The sequence below is a fragment of the Dermacentor andersoni genome, chromosome 2 (assembly GCF_023375885.2).
Source record: "Dermacentor andersoni chromosome 2, qqDerAnde1_hic_scaffold, whole genome shotgun sequence".
NCBI classification, from domain to species: Eukaryota; Metazoa; Arthropoda; class Arachnida; order Ixodida; family Ixodidae; genus Dermacentor; species Dermacentor andersoni.
In genome coordinates this window covers 205,092,473-205,115,489 of record NC_092815.1, presented here as the reverse complement: position 1 = coordinate 205,115,489, position 23,017 = coordinate 205,092,473, and the positions used below count along the sequence as shown (strand labels likewise).

General features: G+C 44.4%; 2 protein-coding genes across 3 annotated transcripts in view; one reads left to right on the top strand and one right to left on the bottom strand.

The window, feature by feature from the left end:
* The window catches only part of LOC126540207 (calpain-5-like), a 61,299-nt gene extending 41,194 nt beyond the window's left edge, over positions 1-20,105 (bottom strand). The window contains exons 1-5 of one of the 2 annotated variants that reach the window (XM_055075877.1): positions 19,937-20,105; positions 18,289-18,431; positions 12,940-13,109; positions 8,055-8,186; positions 4,657-4,859 (exon numbers count right to left, since the gene is read on the bottom strand). In XM_055075877.1, coding sequence (XP_054931852.1) covers positions 4,657-4,859; positions 8,055-8,186; positions 12,940-13,109; positions 18,289-18,431; positions 19,937-20,043 — 755 coding nt within the window. In that variant the 5' untranslated portion in view covers positions 20,044-20,105. The remainder of the gene's footprint in view (positions 1-4,656; positions 4,860-8,054; positions 8,187-12,939; positions 13,110-18,288; positions 18,432-19,936) is intronic. The other variant, XM_050186996.2, reaches the window with a different exon arrangement.
* Positions 20,106-20,310: 205 nt separating this feature from the next.
* Positions 20,311-23,017, top strand: part of Nop60B (dyskerin pseudouridine synthase 1 Nop60B) — a 74,929-nt gene continuing 72,222 nt past the window's right edge. The window contains exons 1-4 of the mRNA XM_050186997.2: positions 20,311-20,412; positions 20,711-20,757; positions 20,847-20,933; positions 21,271-21,441. Coding sequence (XP_050042954.1) covers positions 20,388-20,412; positions 20,711-20,757; positions 20,847-20,933; positions 21,271-21,441 — 330 coding nt within the window. The 5' untranslated portion in view covers positions 20,311-20,387. The remainder of the gene's footprint in view (positions 20,413-20,710; positions 20,758-20,846; positions 20,934-21,270; positions 21,442-23,017) is intronic.

The window sequence follows — 23,017 nt, the reverse complement described above, 5'->3', positions numbered from 1 at the left end:
TCGTTACATTTCTTTTCGGCTTTTTTTTTTATTGACAGCCTGTCGTTGCAGCCTCACGTGTACACAAGCAAATGCCGTTGGCGTGCAGCAACGCATGGATGGACCACGCGGAGTGATCCACTTTCGTCGCCGAACTGCTTGTGTGGCTCCCACAGCGTTACACCTGATGTCTTAAACGGAGTATAGGCTTCTTAGCGCAATCTCCTTTTATTGAGCTGCACGTCCACCTTTGCTGTTCGCGAACATGTGCTCCTTCCCACCAACAGGTTGGCTCTCCCATGCAATTTATTCGTCCGGTGGCTGAGTGTGCTTTACGTGTCAAATTACGACAGCAGCACAATATTGTCACGAAACTCGTCAGGAATCAGGGACACAATCTCAGATTACATAGAAACAAGCGAAAAGAACTATGTCTGCCCCCGCGCAGCCATAGTATGTTTGATTTGCTTCGTAAATTCGTATCCTCTATCAAATATTAAAAGGCTATACATACTTTTCAAAGTGAATACAAATATAGTCAACTTCTATCAATTCCACCCTGACGGGGCCAACGAGATTGATCTAATTATCCAGCAGGCCGTATTAAACAAGTGCAGAAAAAACACCAGCTCACATCGCTTATTAATTTGGCAGTATTTGCCCGAGTCTAACATGCCCCTGAATCAAACGAGCGCCAATTTTTTGTGTCTGAAGCAGAAAACTAATGTGGAAATGACATTAAAGCTCCTAAGCAAGATAGAAATCTAACGAGCACCTAATTTTTTTGCAAGAAAAATCGGCAAGGGCATAATATGTGCTCCACAATGGTGGCAGGTTTACTAAAGTTAGTTTCGCCGCAATACATTCATGGTAAGCTGTAAAGCATAAAAACACCGCAAAGGCGATTTGGTTTTGTATCTGATTGCACCATTCAGGCAATTTTCGCCCAAGTTATATTGAAAAAAAAAAAAAAAAAAAAGGCAAGCGGTAGAATTGGTTAAATACCATAATTGAAAATTGGAGTTACCGTTATTGCTTCAAGATATTTCTAGAGTGGGCCCAAAGTAGGCATTTTCGGTGCGAGGTGACGTGTTGAACGCATTCACTGACTCCTAAGCTCCGCTGAGACAGACTCTAGCACTAAAGTGATCGCTATTGGAGTCACCATAGGGGTCCAGGGCATGTGTGTTGACTGGATAAGTTCAAATTATCTGGCTAAGACCAATTTCAGGATTGACATAATGATCGTCTGGGCCCATAGAATGCGTAGGCGCCAGGCTGGGTCCTTGGGTCAAGATCGCACTAACCAAAGCATCAATTAACCATAGTCAAATTAATGCGAGTCTAATGTACTAAATATATAATATTCAATAGTATTAAAAATTTCCAAATAATCGCACGCCCCTACACAAAAAATTTGGAGGACGCTTAAGCTTTGCCTTTGAGAGTGGAACACGACAGCATTCAAAGAAACCCGACTGCTTCTCACACTTCCCGGCAACTGCAGCTTATGTAACCGTTACGTTTACCATGAAACACTGGCAGCGAACGCTATGCACGAAGGCGCACTGGGGTAAGCTGATCTCGGAGGTAGTGCACAGCCGTGGCAAAAAAAAATTGCATCATTTCAGATCTTAATATTTCAGTCTGAGAAGAGTTAACATAAAAGGCATGCGCTGTCGGTGATTTGTTTCATGGCATTTGTTTGTGGGCTGTCATTCTCAAAATTGCGAGGAATAACTTTGTCAAGAAGGTAAGACAAGGTATGAGCAACTTTAGTGACAGAATGGCGTGGCAATACATATAACCCGCATATAGTGCATGTCGCATAGCAAGGCATGGCATATACATATACCTAAATATATACGGGGATTTTCGCTCACAGGGATGCCGACACCGAATTTTCTGTGACATGGGGCCCCCTAATGCTATCACATTAAAACATTTATGTGCATTCTACTATTTCAGTGTTTAAAGAATGCAATAGGTTCCCTATCATAAATACATACCGTATTTAATTGATTCTAACACGCCCTCGATTGTAACGCGCACCCGTTTGCCATGACCTAAAGAAAGAAAAGTCCTTTACAGTACCACGCACCTCATTCTTTCTCACAGAAATACAATTTTCTCTTATTTGGAAGAAACAAAGATTTACTCATGTCCTGCTAATGCATGGGCAATATAATTTTTTTTTTTCATTTCTTTACACTATAACATTAGAAGCGTCCTGCCCAAGCGTGATTCCCTCTCAGCTTTAATCCAGTCAACACAATGCACTGCTGTAGTGCTGTCACGAGACTTGGTTATCCTTGTCCATATATAATACATAATGAACTACCATCTGTCTTTCTGGGATTAGATATATTCAGGAATGACCGCATTTATAGGTGTGGTTCTCATTGCAGCTCACCGTAGCCTTCAATGTCAGCTTGTCGATATTGCATATGACCTTGAAATCGTCTTCATCTCCTCAAAAGCATGTTATCCTGAAGTTATTACTGGCATCTGCTACCGTCCCCCGAACACTGACAGTAGGTTGGCTAACAATTTTCATGCGGCTCTGCCTTTTGTTATCACAATGTACTGTCACACTCCCATTATTTCATTTGGCAATTTCAATGTCCCTGCGATCACATGGGAAAATCTAGCATCACTAACTTCCAATCACTCCATTAAGAGCGATTTTGTGAACATGTACCAAACATATCTTTCGCAGCTCGTACTGTCTCCCACAAGAACAACTTGTCACAGCTCAAAGGTGCTCGATCTCATACAGTCTACGCTCATCACAACGGACCCGTGTACAACAGACTTTCGGATATAACAGTCCATATTTCAGCTTTAGTTTGTTCTACCTATTTTATTAAGGGGCCCCTCACCAGGTCTGGCTATATTGAGCTGTCAAGCGCAGAGCATACATTGTGCGATAACGATCGTGTCTGTAAAGTATTACATCGCTATGCGCCGCGGAAAGATCCGAAATTTCAAACTGAATGCAGTTTTTCCTTCTCGCAGCCGTCGCGCTCCAAGCCGGACGGTGACGTAGTCATGCCCCTGCGCCTACGTAGTCGTGTCCGCAGCGTGACGTCGCTCATGGTGTCATGTGACTTCTGTTATCTGTTATCCGAGCTATCTGTTGCTTGAATTGACGAATTGAAGTTTAGACAAATAATAAAACACATGAAAGGAATGTTTGCGTATTTTTTGGTTTACTTCACACCGAAGCAAGAGAGATGTACTTACACTTCGTATGCTTGTTCCCACGGTTGTATGGTCACGTGTGCAGGTACCGGAACTATGCCATTTTCTACCGTGTCTCAGCGTGTGATCACACTCTTTGATCCGCTTGTTCTGCCTCAGTATTTGTGTAGCACTGAATTATACCGCTATTTATGTTTCCTTGCGCACATCACGTAAAATCCTGCGCTGCATGAACGAGACAACAGCTCGCGCACAGCACATTCAGGGGAAATGCGTAGTGCAGGAAAAAAAAAAAGAAAAGCTAGGAGAAAAAAAAATGAAGGCGGGGCGGCCTGTGACGTATGAGTCACGCGATCCTCGAGGTCTGGTATGGGAGAACGCAGGGGAGGAATTTCGCTTGCGAAGGCTAGACGGGGCAAGCGGAGAGAGCGTCTTGCCTGGCAGTGGAGCCCGCCTGCTGAAATCATGGGTTTGTGGCACTGAAATGTTTCTATCTGGGGCTATTAATGAGCCGATTTGAAAAACTTTGCGGCAGAATGCTCCCTAAAGAACACGTAACAACTTCGAGCGTATAACCAAAATTTGCTATGGGGCCTGGTGAGGGGGCCTTTAAGAAGTACTCAATCTCAAACAAGCTCGAAGGTGACATGATCTCGTGCGATCACTCAGGAAGACAGGTTCGCTTTCGCGAGACTTTGTCCTGTCATTGAACCCTCTATGTATAGGCTGGTAGTGGTCCTAACACTGATAACGAGCTTGGCACAGTGACAAAAACACTTACCAGCGACACTTTTGGTGCCGAGTCAAAGAAAATTTTGTGAGAGTGAAGCTATCCCCGAAAGGGGTTGCCCAAGAATACCGCCCAAAAAAAGATGTCTCCGCCTCAGATGACGATAAATGCAGAGAACTTGCTTCCGAATTGTCCGTTCGTTTCGACTTACACGGGCGTGTTGTTCAGCGTTGACTTGCAGCCACATGTTGTAGCTCTCGAGAGGAAGCTGATACGTCGCTGCTGGGCAAACGTAGAGGAAAAGATCACTGATTTTTTTTTTAAAGGTGAGATTAAAGATTTGCTCACACCTCCTACAATTAAATGCGGAGGTTCGTGGCCGTTTACGGGCGTTCTGTATCCGTTTTCTTTAGAAAGACTGAGCGTCACTGTCTATACTCTTAGTTTTTCGATTTATAAGACGTACGGATTATACAACGGTTTTGCGTAGTCCCCTCAAAGTTGTATAATCGGGGTTCCGCTGTAGTTGCTGTCACATGTTTGTGCCTGTCATACATCATGCACTGACTACGAACTATACTGAGACATTTCTATGCTCCGATCTTTTGCCTACAGTCTGTCCACATGCCACAACATCTGTAAACTCTGTCACTTTCCCTTGCCTCCTTTTCAACAGTGTGACACCTGTGGGGCATTGACCCCATCTGAATTGGTGCTGCCAATGTATGGAGCCCCACCCTCACTTGGCGTAGGCCTTTTCCAGCAGGGGGGCCCAGAACTCGGAGGGGACCTGTGACCGGCAGCCGTAGAGTCTGCCGCTGGTGACAGGCAGCCGGTCGTCCACGAGTACCTCAATCCAGTCACCCAGCAGCCAGAAGTGGAAGCGAAACACGCCAGGGTGCGTTTGCCCCGCACGCCACTCCTGCTGCTTGGCATCTGGGAACACCTGGCCACACAGGAGGAGGAGGCCATCATCATCATCAGTTCATATTTTTTGCCCATTGTGAAGACTCTTCAGTGATCTTCAAGCAAGTGAAACCTCGTTAATACGTACCTGGCAGGAATGGCATAAGTACGCACAAAACAGCAATATGCACTAACGGCCAAGTACAAATATGCATCTACTGATGTGCACCGGCTTTACCAACAAATAAATGCGATGCTGCAGTAAATGTTGGCCAAGATACGCATTACAAGGTTATTTCCCTTTTTTTTTTTTTCAAAGTGCTGAAAAGATTCTGGCTCCCGTACGACTGTAGGACAGTGCAAAGGCAAAACCAAAGGAGCATTTCGAAACTTTGAAAGGGAACAGTGGGCGACTCATCCGGCTTTCCCCAATGCCAAAGTGCGCCTTTGTACAATGATCTGCTACTCAGCGAAACCCGCGGCACTTCAGTGAAACGAGGTATCCAATGCCGCATGGTGCCAATTGTTCCCTGAAATTTGTGTGCAGTGCCTCACCTACTAAGCGCATGCCGTGACTATGCTGGGATGCTTTCTGGGGCGGAATTCTTGGGCGATCACTTTCGGAGACTGTTTCACTTTCGTGAGATTTTGTGTGACTGGGCACTGGACTTGTCCGCGCATTTCTGGAACTGTGCCAAGCTTGCCATCTACTCCCAGTGCCAAGAGCGCTGTTGGCCACATGCCTAAAGGCACCCAATGGCAAGTCTCATGAAAGTGAAACTATCTCAGAAAGTAATCGCCCAAAAATACTGCCCGTGTACCGTACATGCGCATGTTTGCTAGCAGACCTGCACAGACTGCATTTTGGGCTTTTGCCTATTAAAAAATTGGAGGACGCTTAAGCTTCGCCTTCAAGAGTCGAATGCGATAGCGTTATCGCACCCCGTTCGCACCGCCTACTCAAACGATATACGTGAGCCAAACGTCGCGATCTACGCGAGCCATACAGCCGGGCCACGACGCGTCATGAAGACGGATGCGATCATGGGGCGAGTGGCGCGCCACATGTCAGGGCAGCACCATACATTGCGAGGAGGGGGTCTTCTGCGTTTGATGCAAGATGGCTCTGCGTGTGCGCATAGCGCAGAAGAAATGTAACGGAAACGTACTTCGCTACTCGTGAAACTGCAACTTCTGTAATTTACATGGTCATAATTACCGATATACACCGCAGTATAACTTTCTACGGCACGTTTCTAAGGCAACACCGCATTCACTAGAGGTGATTTTGTCCCGCTTTGAACGATCGAACTCTTGGCTGAGTGGCAGTGTCTCTGTCTCACACTCCGGAGACCCAGGTTCGATTCCCACCAGCCCATCCTGCAAGATGATTTTTATTTATGAGGTGCCTTCTGGGATTTATCGCTCACGGCCAACGCCGCTGACGCCGACACCAACGACACCGGCTTTTCTGCGACACGAGCTCCTTAACGCTGTCACGTGCAGTAGGTTTACAGCAGCGTTATGCACTGCACCACACGTGCTGCCAAGCCGATGGCTGAAAATAGTTTATCACGATAAGCTCTGGGGTGATAAGTCATACTGGTGCGCTCGTCGGTGATTATTTTCTTTGCTGAGGCTGCCACCACCATGGCTGCTTGCATTTATGATGCTTATCCATATAGGCATTGCCGCGTTCACACCGAAGCGAGAATCACTGGTCGACTGGTCTCTGTACTTTCCAAAAAGGTGGAAGATCTTTCGCAGCCCAAAGCGGCATATGCCACATCGAGTATTTAGGTGGCACAGTTAACCTTTATGCAATAAAAAGTGATCATGGAACACACTAACCAGTAGACATCCAAAGAGCCACTACGGTCAAGCAGTCAGCCAATACATTAGACTCTATGGAGACTGGGCTGGGGATTTGTCGCAACTACATGCTAACTGTTAGTACGTTTTATGCAAGTAAGAGGTTTGAATGTACTTGAAGTACTGTACTTCCAAATTTCCCAATGTCATCGCACCACTTAATGCTCAGCTCTCCTCTACTGCATACGCATTCCCTTGGCAAAAGTTCTGTTACTCTAACAAACCACCGATCATTTGCTCTATGCATTCTGCAGAACTTCACTTTCTAAACACTAGTTACACAAGCTTGCTCCATACTCCAAACTGCCATCTTCCTTTCACTTGGCATTATACCTATTACTACTTAGCGTTATAACTATCATTTTCCATTCCATTGTTTATTGTATGGTCCCTAGCTTCCTCTCAAGCTTTCTTTTTGGTCCTCCTAGTTCTGGCCACAAAGGTTAGCACAGGTAGAAGGCACTGATTATGTACCTTCCTGTAAACAATAGTGGTGAGTTGCCATTCATGACTTGAGAGTATGTGCCGTACGTTCTCTCGCGCAAACGAAATGAGTGCTCTTAGCTGATTACCACAGTGCATTAAAAAAAATTTAACAATATTCAACCTTCTGCATATACACGTTTTTGCAAAACACAGTCTTGTGAGAACTCATTGAAGTCTACGATCACACACTATGACAATGCCAGTGCCACGGTTTGGCTTCACGACGCATATGACCAGCAAAAAGCAAACTGGACACAAGGGGAGACAGATGTAGCAGAAACACTGGTATACTGGAAAGGGCATACCAGGGTATACCAGGAAAGAACCACACCATAAAACATTACCGCCACACATGTGCGTCACTTGTCTCTTAAAAGATGCCTTGCTTCAGGAAACTGCTATGAAGTTATGGAAAGGTGCTAGTAACATGCATCATGAATCCAGAAACCAACCAGCTGTTGTAACAGCATTAGTTATGGCCAAGCATGGTTTGGGAACAAGAGAAAGAAGAATAGAAAAAAAAAGCATGAGACCGAAAAATTTCGCCCTCAAGTATCACCCTGTACACTGATAAGTCACATTTTTTACCAAATACAGTCGAACCTAGTTAATAATGAAATCACATCTGAGACAAAAGTACCAGTTATATCAACTATTCGTTATAATAGGTACAGAGACACTTATATTGTTGGAAACAATCAGCAGATTTTATATTTCCTAGTAGCTATATCTGATAATTCATTTAGTCATGTTCATTATATTCAGGTTTGACTGCGAAGGTTACAAAAGAGTAAAAGAAAGTGTGTGCACTGTAGCTTTCATCAGTGGACAAACCCAACACTGCAAATAGTAGCCAGGGCAGCACTTCACGCCGTACCTTAGCAAGCAGCTCGTCGTCATGGGCCAGGACCATGCAGACAGTGACGAACCAGGCGTTGGCTGGCCGGTCGTGGCAGATGTTGCTGCGGACGTTGCTGTCCACGAACAGCTGTGCGTGCGAGCACAGCTCCTGCATGTGCCAGGGGGAACATGCCTCGGGTAACTGCTGAATGGACATTCCACTTCTACTACCATGACCATTCATGACCCCAACTAACACTACTGGGGTTAAGTTATAAATTCAGGTACCCTTGGCATAAATTCGCATGTTAATCAACTGAAAGCAAATGTGTACCAGAGTCTCCTGCTGAATTTCAATGTTCATCTGTACTTGCAAAAGTGGCCTAAATCAGCAGCACCCCCCCCCCCCCCCCTAAAGAAATACATTTGGGAATAACCACACTTAAAACTGGCCAGCAGGCGACTCCACATCGCACTCCCACATGATTACCTGTAACAGCTGTTTTGAGTACCATATTTTACAGATTATAAGTTGTACTTTTGTATAAGACAAATCCCTTACTTTTTGCGAGTTTCGAATAAAAAAACTTGTTGCTTGATAGACGAGGCCACAGAAATGCAGCGTAGTGATTTAGTTTGTATAAGTGTTCCATCTATTTCAATGACAAGCAAGGAATTGAGCTATTTACAGCACGTGCAGGATAGTTTCGGATTAATCGTCATTTCTGCATGACACATGGCATTATAGCATTTGTCTTTGTATTTGATGTAAGCGCTTGTGTTTCGTTGTCCCCGTGTCCCCGTTAATCTTGAACTACCTGCCACCACAGATTCATACCAACTAGCCTAATCAAATTGCCTGTTACATTTTTTAAATTATTGTGTCAGCTCTGTAGGTTTAACCATTTCTTAAAGAAAAATTAAATTATAACCGCAAACAGGTAGCTCTGACCTCCAATCACAGAGGCACCTATATCGAGGAGGCCATGCTGGTGGCCTTCACTGCTGTCACCGAGCTCCCTGCAAAATGAGCCCTAGAAGCCGGCATCTGCCGCCATGGTCGCTCCACTGTTAAAAGTGACTTCAGTTTCTTTCAGAATGCAGCCACACACTGTTTTACTCGTGAAAAAAAAAAGAAGAAAGTGCACATTGGTCATGCGAGCATGCATGGTTTCATGCATATATAAATGGTACCATTTTATAAGGGGCACCGACGAAATTTTATGAAAAGAAAAAGAGAAAGCTTCTTACACACCAGAAAGTATGGCATTCTTTCTATGTTTGCATTTGAATTTATGCTTGTGTTATACAAATACACAAGCAAGTGCATGGAAGAATAGCTGTCACTGTAGTTAAAATGGAAGAGAACTGCAAGCATCACATAGAAGTTGTGGGTTCAGCTCCCGCAAGCAGCAAAAGGCCTTTTTCTTTATTAAAGGGCACCTCACCAGGCCCCATCGTAAATTTCGGCTATATGCTGTAAGTTGTTATGTGTCCCCTAGGGAGCGTTCTGCCGGAAAAATTTTTAAACTGGTTCATTAATAGCCAAGATAGAAATATTTCAGTGCCGCAATCCCATGATTTCACTGCCAAGTGAGACACACTCTCCAGTCGTAGCGTCTAGCTTCCGCAAGCGGAATTCCTTCCCTGCGGTCTGTCATACTGGACCTCGAAAATTGCGTGACGCATATGCCACGGGCCTCGCCTTAATTTTTTTTTCTAATTTTCTTTTTTCCCGGTACTGTGTGCTTCCGTTGACGCCGTTGCGCGCGAGCTGTTGTCTCGTTCGCAGAGCACAAGTTTTTGTGCGCTTTGCACAAGGAAAGATGACTAGCAGTATAATTCAGTGCTGCACGAATACTGAGGCCTAAGAAGCGGATCGCAGCGCATGATCACGCCGCTGGAACATGGTAGAAAATGGCATAGTTTCGGTACCTGCACACGTGACCGCCCGACCGTGGGAACAAGCAGACGAAGCGGAAGTACATCTCTTGCTTCGGTGCGAAGTAAAACAAAAAACATACAGACATTTCGTTTGTGTGTTTTATTATTTCTCTAAACTTCAATTCGTCAATTCAAGCAACAGATAATACAAATAACAGATGTTGCCTTGAATAATTCTTGAAGTCACGTGTCTCAATGATCGACGTCACATTGCAGACACGAGTACATAGGCGCAGGCACACGAGTACGTCATCCTCCGGCTTGTAGCGCGGTCGACGCGAGGTAAAGGAAAAACGGCGTCCAGATTGAAATTTCAGACCTCTCCGCGGCGCACAGCGATGTAGTACTTAGCAAACACGATCATTAGCACGCATTGTATGCTCTGCACTTGTCAGCTCAAAATTGGCCAGAGCTGGTGGCCAATCGTTTAGGTATAAATTAACATTACAGCAAACACATCTCTTACCTTAACTTGGAATTAAAGGGCCCCTGAAACTGTTCGAAAAAATTTTGCAGACGCGTAGCGTACAGCTAAAGTTAATCATTTGCACCACAATTTGTGTGAAGCGTTTGATATTAAGAGAGCTACGGACAATCACAAGTTACCCCCCCCCCCCCCCAAAGGCAACACATTTTCTCCTCAACTCGTTCGCCGAGTGATCGGGGCTAAGCTCCGCCTTCACTGGCTTTGCGTCATGATGGCATGTTGTGTCGTCGACTTCTGGTTCTCTAGGAGTGAGCGCGCAAAGCCTCTCCAAACTCTTCGCCAGCTGCTTGGCAGTCGACCCCAAGCGAGAGCTATCGAAGCAGCATGTGTTGCGAGCATTCCGTCGCAGCGCCGAACGTATCTGGCATTCCAGTAACCACAGGCGAGCTGGGCGTTTCGACGGATGGCTGGAGGCATAAACTCAAGCTGATGAAGGAACTTTGGCGTAGATGTACGTGAGCGGCCTGATCGGTCTGCACGGTCCAGCCACCTGTTGGCGCAGAGCTTAACCAGCCAAACAAAGCGCTAATATTGCTCTAACGAATTATAAAAGACGTTAAACATTTACAAAAACAATGTGTTGATGATTACACTCCTGTGAAAAATTTACACCAGCAGCAAACAAGAATACATTTCGTTACTGCTACTGTGTGTAGTTGAGCTCTGTGCCACCAGGTGGCTGCACTGTGCAGACCATTCACATTTGCGCTTCTGCTCATTCTGTTAAACGGCACAGTCAAGGGGCCAGGCCCTGTCCCCTTGCGCTTGCGTTTGCCCTAGTACAGGGCAAACGTGGGTATAGTACCCCACAGTCTAATCTCCAAAGCATTCTTCCCTGGTGTCATCGGTGGAGCATGGAATTAAATGCCAGTAAAACAGTCTACATGTCAATAACTAAAAAAAAAATTAAAAAGCTGTCGTCTGTCTACAAACTAGGTCCTGAACTGCTTGCGGTAGTCAGCGAGTACAAGTACTTGGGAATCACAATAACCAACAACCTCAGCTGGAGTACTCACATTTGTAATGTATGTAACTCTTCATTCAGGAATTCTTGCTTTCTAAGACATAAGCTTAAACATATGCCTCCTAGTACTAGATTAACGGCTTATACATCACTAATTCAACCTAAACTTGAATACACTAGCATTGTCTGGGATCCCTATACAAAAACTAACATCTCTTGAAATGATACAGCGTAAAGCTGTCAGATTCATATATTCTAAATATTGTACTAGCGACTCTTCCTCTAGCCTAATGGCACAGCATAACATTCAGACTCTACAATTACAAAGAAAATACAAAGACAAAAACTTCAGTTTTTGCTCAAAAAAGAATCTCTCGTCTATAAACCCAGTTCCTTATTTAAAATCACTTACAGCACATAGAACACAGTATCGTCACGCTGACTCTTTAACACTTTATTACATCCGAACTAATGTTTTTAAATATCCATTCTTTCCACGCACCATAACAGATTAGAACAACTTATCCTTTTCACAGGTATCTAATGCCTATCTTTTAGAACATATCGGTCTTTGACATTACTGGCATTAATGTTTGGTGAATTTATACCTACACATATTGTTTTATTATGTTCGTTTCTCCCGTGTCTCGTCAGCTGCAGTAACACCTCCATAAGATGTATTTTTCTTGTGTATGTATGTGTGCAACGCGCTTTTAGCAATTTGGCTGTGTTTCAAGTGTGTAAACAACTTCATAGATCATTGTGTTGAGTGGTCAGCTGCATTGCCCTGTACTTGATGTTGCTATTTGCTAATATTTATACTGTTAGTGCCTTTTTCCTTTTCATTTTTCTGTTTTTACATTTATTGCTACTCTTTGTTGCTAGGTGTGTAATCTCCTTATATACTAATATTTGTACGCATTGCTTGGATATCTTTTCATGTACTTTTGCCCTTCCTGCTTGGGCCCTCTATCAGGCCTGCAGTACTCTGTAAATAAAAAATAATAAATTTGGCCAGTCTCATGCAATTAAAGAAATGTGCTGCACTGTAGTTTCCCCAGTTATCTCCTATGAGCACAGCAGTCATATGCACTGGGAGAGAAACTGTTCTCATTTCATTACTGTCATTATTGTGGTGTGCGAGATAAATGAATCAAGCTGTTCATTGTTTACAAGTTTTCTGGTCGACCAGACATCCCGTTGTGAATGGCATCACATGCATATATCAAATAATGCACCTAAGTATCCTTTTAGAGGACTCCAAGCAAATTTTATATGTAAGTTTGCTTAAAATTTAAAGATTTTCGACATTCAATTTGATATTCACGGGTTGTTTTTTCCATATATTTGTATTGAATTGGAAAATCTCATCGTTTGAATACCTTAACTTTCCTTGTGTCGATCGTGTGCTATTCTGCACATTTATCGACCTGATGAAATCTCCTAATGATGGCATATATGCAAAGAAATGAGCTTAATGAGCTTGCAAGGAAGAATGAACAACTCCCACTGACAGACTACACTCACCGAGGGTCGTTTCCACTTGATCTGGGGACCCTGGCCCTTGACATATAGGGATGTAGCATCTGCGGGGAACGCCGTGTCGACAAAGGGCTGGCCTGACTTAAGCACTTCATTCCGCACGGTCGTGTAGCTGCGGGTAGAGCCTTTCCTCCTGCCCATGGCCACCTCCTCTCCTGCATGTATAGCAGATATCACTGCTGCTGCCAGCTCTTACTTTCACGTACAGCGTAAACTTTGCCTACAACTATGTTGTAGTCAGTTGTCTGGCACTTTGCACTCAGGCTACAGCTTTAGTGGCAGGGTAGTTTTCGTATGTTGATGCGAGATAAAGAAAAAAAAAAACGTATCAATTCATACCTCAGCCAAGCCAATGAATTGGCTGGGCTGAGGTACGCATTCAGAGGAGACAGGTGCCTTCAGCCAATCAGCACTTCAGCAGTTGACGAAATGGACGTCTACTATGTGGACACGTTCAGAATACCCCCCCCCCCCACCTCCGATCTATATGAGGGAGTATGCCATGAATGTCACCACACCACCACAAGAAGGGCCACACTTTTGATGGATGCTGAAGAGTAATGCAAGCTTCTCGCAATGCCTTGCAATTAAAAAAAAAACTGTCACCCATTAAAATTAAACTCTACACGTGATTTTGTTCTGCCACTATGCTCAACTGGTGCAGCTATTCATCACTATTCAATATTTCACTTGTCGCCTTGCGATGCAGCAGTTTTGATAAGTTGTAGGAAAGGGCAGGCGACCCTTTGAGTAAAACTGGACTCCCAGTTGCATGCACAGGAATAATATTTGAGTAGGGTACCGGTTTGGCCGAGTTGGTAGTAATCCATGCCACTAGACTTTTGTGTACAAACCAGAGAATGAAGACTGGAGACTTGACAAACAAAAGCCTAATGTTTGTACCACCACGAATAACATTTGGCTCAGATGTTCACAACAATATTGTCTGGTGACTAAGCAACTGACTAAGTGTAAGTAAACATTAATCCGTGGATATGCACACACTGGCTCTCGCTCTTTATTTTCCCTTCCCCCTTATCCACAGGCAGTATAGCCAACCAGGTGCTGCCGTGGTTAACCTCCCTACCTTTCCATTCTTTCTCTCATTTTCTCGTTGCTGTTTTGTTACGTCCTTTTTCCAATGCATTGATAACATATAATTAAGGCACTTTGCTTTGCATTTAAACTGGTCTAAGGTTTACGACGGGGTTGTCTTTCACCTAAAGAACATCATTAAACTGTACATAAGACACTGCAATTCCAACTAACAACAGCTTGCATCACTTCTATTTTCAATATTACAATATGCGATGCTCGCGCATGGCGACACTGTGTCTTGATGATTTGTCGAGTTTTATGCCCCAAATGCACAGACTGTAAGAAAGGCCACAGCGGACTGCTCAGGAATAATTTTTACAAGCTGGAGTGCTTTAGCCTGCACCTAAAGTAGTACTCGAGTGTTGTTACGGTCTGCCCCCGTTCGCAACACCGAATCTCGTAGGGGTGCTGCAATGGCTCTTACAAAAAGCATGATAGAAGTTTTGTATTGAATGACATCTATTTACAAACATTTTCCGACAAAACGCTTTTGAATGTGCCTTGCACGAATGAGATTATCAGAAATCAAATTTTACTGCCACAGCTTCGCAACATTCCCCTTTTTTCTGTTGGTCTTATTGCACTCGAAGCTGCATGCACACATAACAACATCGACCATGCTCTGCCAATCAGTGCATGGTTCCGTTGTACTGGCATGTATCGGCTTTGTATCCTACTTATTACCTAATTGTTTATCTCAAAACTGCGACATGATACCAGAATTCGTCGAACTCAAAAATGGTCACTTTAATGTGAGCAGTTGTTAGCAACAACCATGTAAAAAAGGTAATAATTCTGTAGGCAAGAGTCACAAAATCAGATTTCAATAACTTAAGATTTAATTTCTAAAAGTAATTTTGGCATGCCTTCTCTTGCGCTAGCTGAAAATGTGGGACCATAAATATCATGTAGAAATACCCACCATTGCACTGTATGAAAAGTTATGCGCTTTAGTTAATGGTATCTGTTTATGCTTGGACAATTTAATTCTAAAACTGACATGTTAGCTGAAAATGTTTGAAACAGCCTGCATTCTTTGAATATTTGGATGCTCCTAAACACGCTCTTTGAATGGCCAATCGATGCTGAAAATGGAAGGAAGCAAAGCAGCTGAGTCTCTGAAACCAGTGTTGGAAATGTTGCTGTGAAAACTGCTGTGGACAAGAATATATACACTGAATTTATTCAGAAGCAGTAAAAAGCAGAATGAAGGCAGCACAGGCAATAGACCATTAGCAAAAAATTACCACCTCTTCCAGTCCGTGAAGATGGTCAAGCAGTGAAATTGTGTTAGTTACACCAAGTGTTACACCATGAAAGGCAAACTTTGTAAGCAGTGTATATTGTAAATCTTTTGTTTCACCATTATTTCACCTCATTTTTGTTTTTGTGTGCTTGGTGTGCTGAGCATGTATAAAGAGTGCTTTTTTTCTTACATTTCTCCCAGTTCTTTTTTTTTTTTTGAGCCCGAGTGTATTTGCCGGGCTTTTTTTTTTTTTTCATGTGCAAGTTGCTTCGCCCCGTGGTCTTCCCATAGTTGTAGCCGGGATGCAATATGTGGAACCACTAATCCAAAGCTCCGCATATTCGGTGCAAGTCCCACCACTGGAGATGTGGGCATTGCAATCACCTTGACGATTGCTTAGATTGGTTTGTCGACTGACATCTTTGTGTTTCTTAATGAGGTTACACATACATTCGACTGCGTCGGAGAGAACGTCTGTGACGGTATGCCCGCAGTCTGCCAGTCTGCCCTTGTCGCTTGCATCCGACGTCTCGAGTTTGCTCGGTGGTGTGGTTAGTAGCATCCACTCAGCATTGCCACTTCCGATTCTTCAAAATTAAATCTGTCCATCACATAAGACAATCAATGGCTCATACCTCCTTAAGCAAGGGCTCATACTCCCATAAACACAGCCTTCCCATTACGATGACAGAAGTGAAATTCTGTGCTGGAATGACGAGTGGCAACGAAGCCAGCAGTGGAAAAAGACGACAAAAGCGGGAGCAGTGGCACAAGCGCACTCGTGCGGTAGCGCCAACGAGTCAGCTGTAGAAGAACACGACGCTCGAGCTAGTGCTGATGATGATAGTTTTAGGGAAGTCAGACAACAGCACAGGGTCCGCATAAACAGCTCCGCTGTAAAAAGATGCCACTCAAGTACGAGAAAGGCTGTTTTCAGACCATAAACCGTCATCCTCAGAATAGTGGAACAAAATTTCCAGTTAGGGTTGTTGGCTGTTCATCGTACAGGGGATCTGACAATGACTACGAGAGGCACAAAGAAGACACACACACACACAAAGTGCTGTAGTTTCAGCAAAGTGTTTATTTTCCTGGTAGACAGGTTTTATACTGACCACCACAACAAAACAAGAAAGACATTTGAAAGACAAACATATTTTGTTGAAAATACAGCTATGTGCGTGCCTTTCCTCATTAGAGCCCTGCACTGTTCCTCTGTATGATAGTAGAACAAAACATTGCTCCCATTCAACAGCCATGCCTCTACCAACCACCAAACTCTCACAAAGGAGTTTGCTGGGGTTATTCCGTAGTAGTAAAGGTGATTGAATGGAAACAACACATTCCTTTATTTGTAGGGAGCACATAACATGAAATTTCAGGGAAACTTCACAGAAAGCTTTTGTAATCGCACTTCCTCTCTGGGAGGACTGTACTGTAGAAATAGAAATCCAGATTGTGAACAAGAGGTTTCAGTTGAAAAATAGCCTTGCAGGGCAGCCAACTTACAAAATTTTGGAGAAAAAATGGTCTATTACTAGGGTTCTGCATTTTCAGGAAATTTGAGGGTCAACATTGGGAGGTGTTTTACAGAGTTTATATTTTATGCAACAATTTTAGTTTGTTTGCTCTTTCTTTTACAGTGCAATTAAATTAGGATTTTTTTTTTATTTTCTAGCTCTGCCCATACCTAAAAAAAAAGACTTGATTGCAAAATAAAAAGGGGGAGGGGGAGGTTAGTATAGCAGCACGAATGCTTTTTACTGACATTGTTGCTGTTGCAAATTACCGTAATATATACACGCAAAGTTATCAATGCTGAACTAGGGCTCAAGTATTTCCTCAACTGCATATGCTCGACATTCTGAGAACTCTCTTGCCAACCAGGCATGGCAAAATGGCAGAAGGCGAGTGCTCGGATATGTGTCGAATGCTCCGTGTTCACATGCAGTATCAGGTGTAAGTGCAAGTCAGCAATGTATCACTGCACAATTCGGCTAGACTTTCCCTGTTTCAGTATATTTCCTGTAACAGAAGCATAGTGTTTTCTCAAGTTGTTAATGACTTCACAGCACTACTCCTTGTCGACAATGTCAAGCATGCACTCAATGTTCAAGTATTTTACCGCAGATATGTCATTCCGTTAATTTAGCAGTGACTGTAGGCACACATCATGAAGATGTGTAATGCAAAAGAGTTGACCATACTTCTAGCAGTTGCTTAATTATATCAGTTCGAAGTTTGCCTTAGGAACAACAGCTTCATCACCAAGTTATGTAAAAAGTTTGTGGCAAATGCCTTCAGCTTATCACGCTTTTTCCGTGAATGTTGTTGCTGCAAAGTCACTTCTCCTTAACTAAAGGTTTAGAAATGTGGCTTTTCAGATGAATTCAAAGTATAAATTTTTTACCGGCGAGTGCTTTTGGATTCGATTAGATTAATCCAAAAGTGCAGAACCCTATTCATTAGACAGAAAGCACCAACAATAATTCATGCTTCCTGCAAAGCAACTAGCTTGGCCAGACAAGAAAATGGCCACTATCTGTGACATGAATCACTACTGCAACCAGTTGAATAAATGTTTGCTAGCCAGCATGGTCATGGCATAGTGATGTACTCGCGTGGATGGAGGCTGAACAATAAACAGGTGTGCGTGTTAGTGAAGCAAACTTTTGTTTTCCTTTACTTATGTAGACACACAAACTACTAAGGCTCAGTCATGTGATTTGCTGATTGTTAATGCTGGAAATTTTGTTTTTTCCAAAGGCAGAGCTGTAGTCCCATCTTGTGTCCACAAGTGCCACTTAGTACAGACTGACAGATGGTTTAGTCAGACCGTGAACGCCTGTCAAAGCAGATCTTGCCCCTTTTGGTAGTGATCAGTTACTAATCACATTGACTTTTTGTCAGGCATTGTGGTTTCATGTTGCAGTGCGCTAAGTGAAAGAACATGTTTTACGAAGCACAGTTATATTTAATGCTCCACTGACCTCGGCTAAGCTTAATTGCGAGCTGTGAACTACATGCACGGCCTCTTGTGTGTGCCCTGACAAAGGCAAGTCCCCTTGTACAACCAGTTCTCATCAAGTTTCCATCTTCCAGCAAACTTGGATTTCTTGTCTGTCGGAGCCATCTGTAATGCAGTTTCTCTCCTTAGCAAATTATAGAGGATACAATCACACAGTGCACCGGAATCCATGTAGAATCCATGGAGTTCTCAGGTGCCAGAGCCATAATCTGATGAGGCATGCCGTAGTGGAGGCTTTTGGATTAATTTCGACCACCTGGGGTTCTTGTGCACCTAAATCTAAGTAAACAAACATTCTTGCATCCCAGCCCAAGTAGAGAGTGGCCGGTATCGAAACCCCGACTTCGTGCTCAGCAGCACAACATGATAGCCTTGGACATACCACAGCGGGTGTGATGAAAACTGAGAATACATGCAGGAAGTTTTTTTTTTTTTTTTTGTCAATTGGGCTCTGTCTTTGATACCAGTTATGAACCTCTACAGATTGGCAGCTATGAACTTTCAATGTGAAAGGTGCTGTTAAATGGCATTTTTGCAGCACTGACTGGGCAAATGTGAAATCTGTATCCCTTTTGACCACTATGGCTTCAGTCTTGAGTTGTGCACATCCCTAGTAGGGGCGCATCTAAAGGGGGCAGCCAGCCACCCACCCAATATTTACTTGCGGCCTCCCATACCTCCTTTCTACCACCATGGAGTGTCAAGTAATGAAGTGCCCTCCCGAACCCTCTAAAGAAATTAAGAGATATCTGCCCACCCACCTCTCTTACAGAACAATCCTGGCGCCACCCCTGAACCGCAAATGGAAAAGTACACACATAGCTGGCTGTAACAATTGCATGGGCTGTTGTGAGGGGCTTGCGTATTATATGAGAATGAAATGAGGGTGAACGGGCGGCTTTATTCATGAACTTTTGTCAGCGAGACACGGCGAAAAAGTGTAACCATTTTGTGGTACTATATTACCTCACAGCAACAATTCCCGATCTGTAATACGGGAGTGCACTTCACCAGCACAGTCGCTCCGTTGCTGTGCAGTCTACTGCAGTGTTACAAGCAGATCAGTCTGTTCGAGCACACCTGCAACAAACACTGGATGGTGTAAAACTAAGGGACATTGATGGACTCAGTGCGTGCATGGTCTGCCAGCATTTTGTGTAGAGAAAGAAAGCTGCCCACGAGTGACTGTTGCCTTTCTCTACCCACAGCTCTCACAGGTTGCCATAAGAGATAACAGGAGAACCACACTCAGCTGAGAAGCGAGGGTGTCGGTATTGTAAATAAAGGACTAGACGTAGAAAGGAAGAAAGCCTACGGCGAGTATATTAAAGGATCTTTCATATGCAGTGATAAAACTAATTAAAAGCAAGAAACGCTGACAGGGAGGCGTACTGACTCGTGAAAGGCGTTCCTTTGGTATGAGGCATCGCACCTGCATTTAGGCGGCAGTCGTGCGGCTACACACGTGACGAAGGTCCCCCGATTCTTCTTGTAATGCGACTTCGCGGTGTCACAAAATGGACTGTTTAAGTGTGCGTTATAAAGCGAGACGCGTCCTAAGGTCACATTTCGGGCACATCGTGCGGCCGACGGGAGGAGGCAGCGCTCACCTCGCCAGGCGGTCACGCCGGCTACATCGGCGGCGACAAAGCAGTGGACGGCCTGAGTCCGAGCCTCGATGCGTGGGAGCTAAGGTCACCGTGGCAGAACCCGGCATTCATTCATCGCCCTTCGCCTCTTCTCGCCCATTTCCATTTTTGTATTCGCGAGGGATTTTTGCCGCCCATAGTGTCCAGGCGCTTAAGCAGCCCGTGCTGAACTTGGCATATAGCTTATAAATTAAATATAACTTTTATAGTAATTTTATTAAGCATAAATTACTACTAAAACATAAATAAATAGCTAAAGTTAATAAGTATTTGTTTCAAGCTTTTGTAATTACTTAAAAATCTTGGCAATGTGATCGGCAGCAACATCAGCGCTTCAGGCGCCATCGTCCGTTGGCTGTTGACAACACACCGGCCAATGTTTTCTTGAAACACGTGTTCGCCATCCCTTACCATGGAGGAAATCGAGGAAGCACACGGTAATAACTCGCCGTTAGTACCAGATCTCGGATTGCATGAAGCGGCAGTTGTCGAAAAAATGAATAGAGAAACTCTCGCCAACTGCTTTAAGCCAACGTTTAGCTTTTGACGCATCGCTCACATGGCCTCCTTGAAGTGGCGTCAATCCCACTGATGGCGCGCAATAACGCTTGGCAACGGCACAAATGCGCCGCGCGCAGCTTGCTGTGCCAGCTACGCGCACGTGCTGCAACACTCTGCGTGGATGCGGGCTCGTGGGGTCGATTTGCGTGACATGTAGTGGTGTTCTTTTTGCAGTGCTACAATCGGCCAAGAAGGAGCGTAAGAAGCGCAAGGCCCTCGGGGTAAGCGTGGCGACATAAAAAAGAAAGTGGCGGCGCGCGCAGGTCATTGGCCTTAAATTTAAAGTTTGATTTTATTGCTTGTCTTGCAGGATTTGCAAGCGGAAGGAGACTTTCTCATCGCACCCTCAGACAAGGCCGGGAGCCTCAACACATCCCAGTGGCCGCTGCTACTCAAGGTGCATCTCCATAATTTCCCATTGTTCTGCCCAGTGCAGCGTTTATTTTGGCACCCCAAGTGCAGGTGCGTACTTAAAGCGACTTCTCTGTGCCTGTCAGTTTCGGTATGCACGAAAAGCAGCAGTGCTGGGCGAAGCAGTGACTTGGTGAAGTATAAGGCCCATGGATTTATTTTTATGGTAGGCTTCTGATACATGTGGCGCTTACACCAGTGCATCCTGTTGATAATGCTCATTTTGTCTGATGAATATTTTTGACCGGCAGAGGTGCCAATGCCGATGACTAGGTGAACACTGTGCCAACTGATTGACGCGTGGTGTCTGTCTTGCTGTGCAGAACTTCGACAAGCTCAATGTGAGGACCAACCATTACACACCCATGCCGCATGGCTGCAACCCGCTCAAGCGAGAGATCCGCGAGTACATACGATCAGGCTTCATCAACTTGGACAAACCATGCAACCCATCATCCCACGAAGTGGTCGCTTGGGTCAAGCGCATACTCAAGGTGCGTTACTCGAGGATGCCATCTCGAGTATTGATTCGTTGTCTTGCTGCTTAGCATTTTCTCACAGCTGTGACACAGTTGATTTTGGCCATCTGGATGCATTAGGGGGACAAAAACACTTGCTGTGACAAAAACTTGCTTTGGTAGCTCTGCTGCACAGGAGGTGTGGCCAGTCTTCCTCAGCTTGTGTGCTGGCGCAATATTCCTGTGGCTCAATGTGTACAGATGAATGTACATGTTGGAAGACCATTCACAGCTTCCATAGTGCAGCTGAAGATAAGCTGAAAAATTAAAATGCAGATTTTGCCATGGTAGTGGGCCCTTAGCATAGCGGCTACAATTGCCTCAGCTTGCCATCAATTGCTCGAATGTGATATTCAGACAAGTTCGTGCATTTTCTGGGTGATGTCTGTATGGCAAGTCCAAAGGACCACAATGGCAGTCGTTCTACTTCAATTGACAGTACTGATTGTGCTTATATAGCCATTCGAGAAGTACTGAAGTTACATTTTCCACTATTAATTTCTTGCGTTAAATGAAGCTCCTAGACATCTAAACCCTAGCAAAATGTTATGATAAGCCTCACAGTGCCACGTATAATGTAATAAACATAATAGGTTTTCTACAACCAGGTTCGCTTTCGTTTCCCAGGGGGATACTGTGTCATGACTTCATGACACGGTATGTGGTCACATGTGAGCAGGACATTGCAAACCTTTTCACACTTGCTCCGGTTCACTTGGTCGTCTGCTATGTTGATAAATTGGCCCCCACAGCGAGTAGCATTATATGAGACGATTGAGCGAGCCAAAGCGAGTGTCAAAATATCGCAATGCCCTGCTCCCACTTGACCACAGGCTGTGATATCGTGATTTAATGTCCTCCTGGGAAGTGAAACCAAAACTGACTGTAGCAACCTTATTATATCAAATTCTTTAGGGCCGTGTGGTCAGCATTGGCCGTATGCCTTCGTAAGCATACGGCCAATGCAGTGTTATGTGCAGGGGTAAATGCAATAAGAAAGGCAATTAAGGCACAAATAGGCTTTGTTAAGGCACAAAATAGTGTTTGTGTCCTTCACGTATGCTTTTCGCTGATGACTGTATTGATGCGGACTCCCCCGCTTCGTTTCAGTTGGACGCTAGCGCCGCTTTTGCTCCTTTACGTTGCACGTTTGCAGTAGTCCGCACTCACTCTCTCCGAGAGTTGTCCGAATTAACGAACTTCATCATCATCATCAGCCAAATTTATCTCCACTGCAGGACGAAGGCCTCTCCCTGCTATCTCCAATTGCCCCTGCCCTGCGCCGACCGATTCCAACTAGCACCTGCAAATTTCTTAATTTCATTGCACCACCTAGCCTTCTGCCATCCTCTACTGTGCTTCCCTTCTCTTGGTACCCATTCTTTAACCCTAATGGTCCAACAGTTATTTAACCTGCGCATTACATGACCTGCTCAGCTCCATTTTTTTTTTCTCTTAATGTCAATTAGAATATCAGCTATACCCATTTGCTCTCTGATCTAAACCGCTCTCTTTCTGTCTCTCAACGTTATGCCTAGCATTCTTCGCTCCA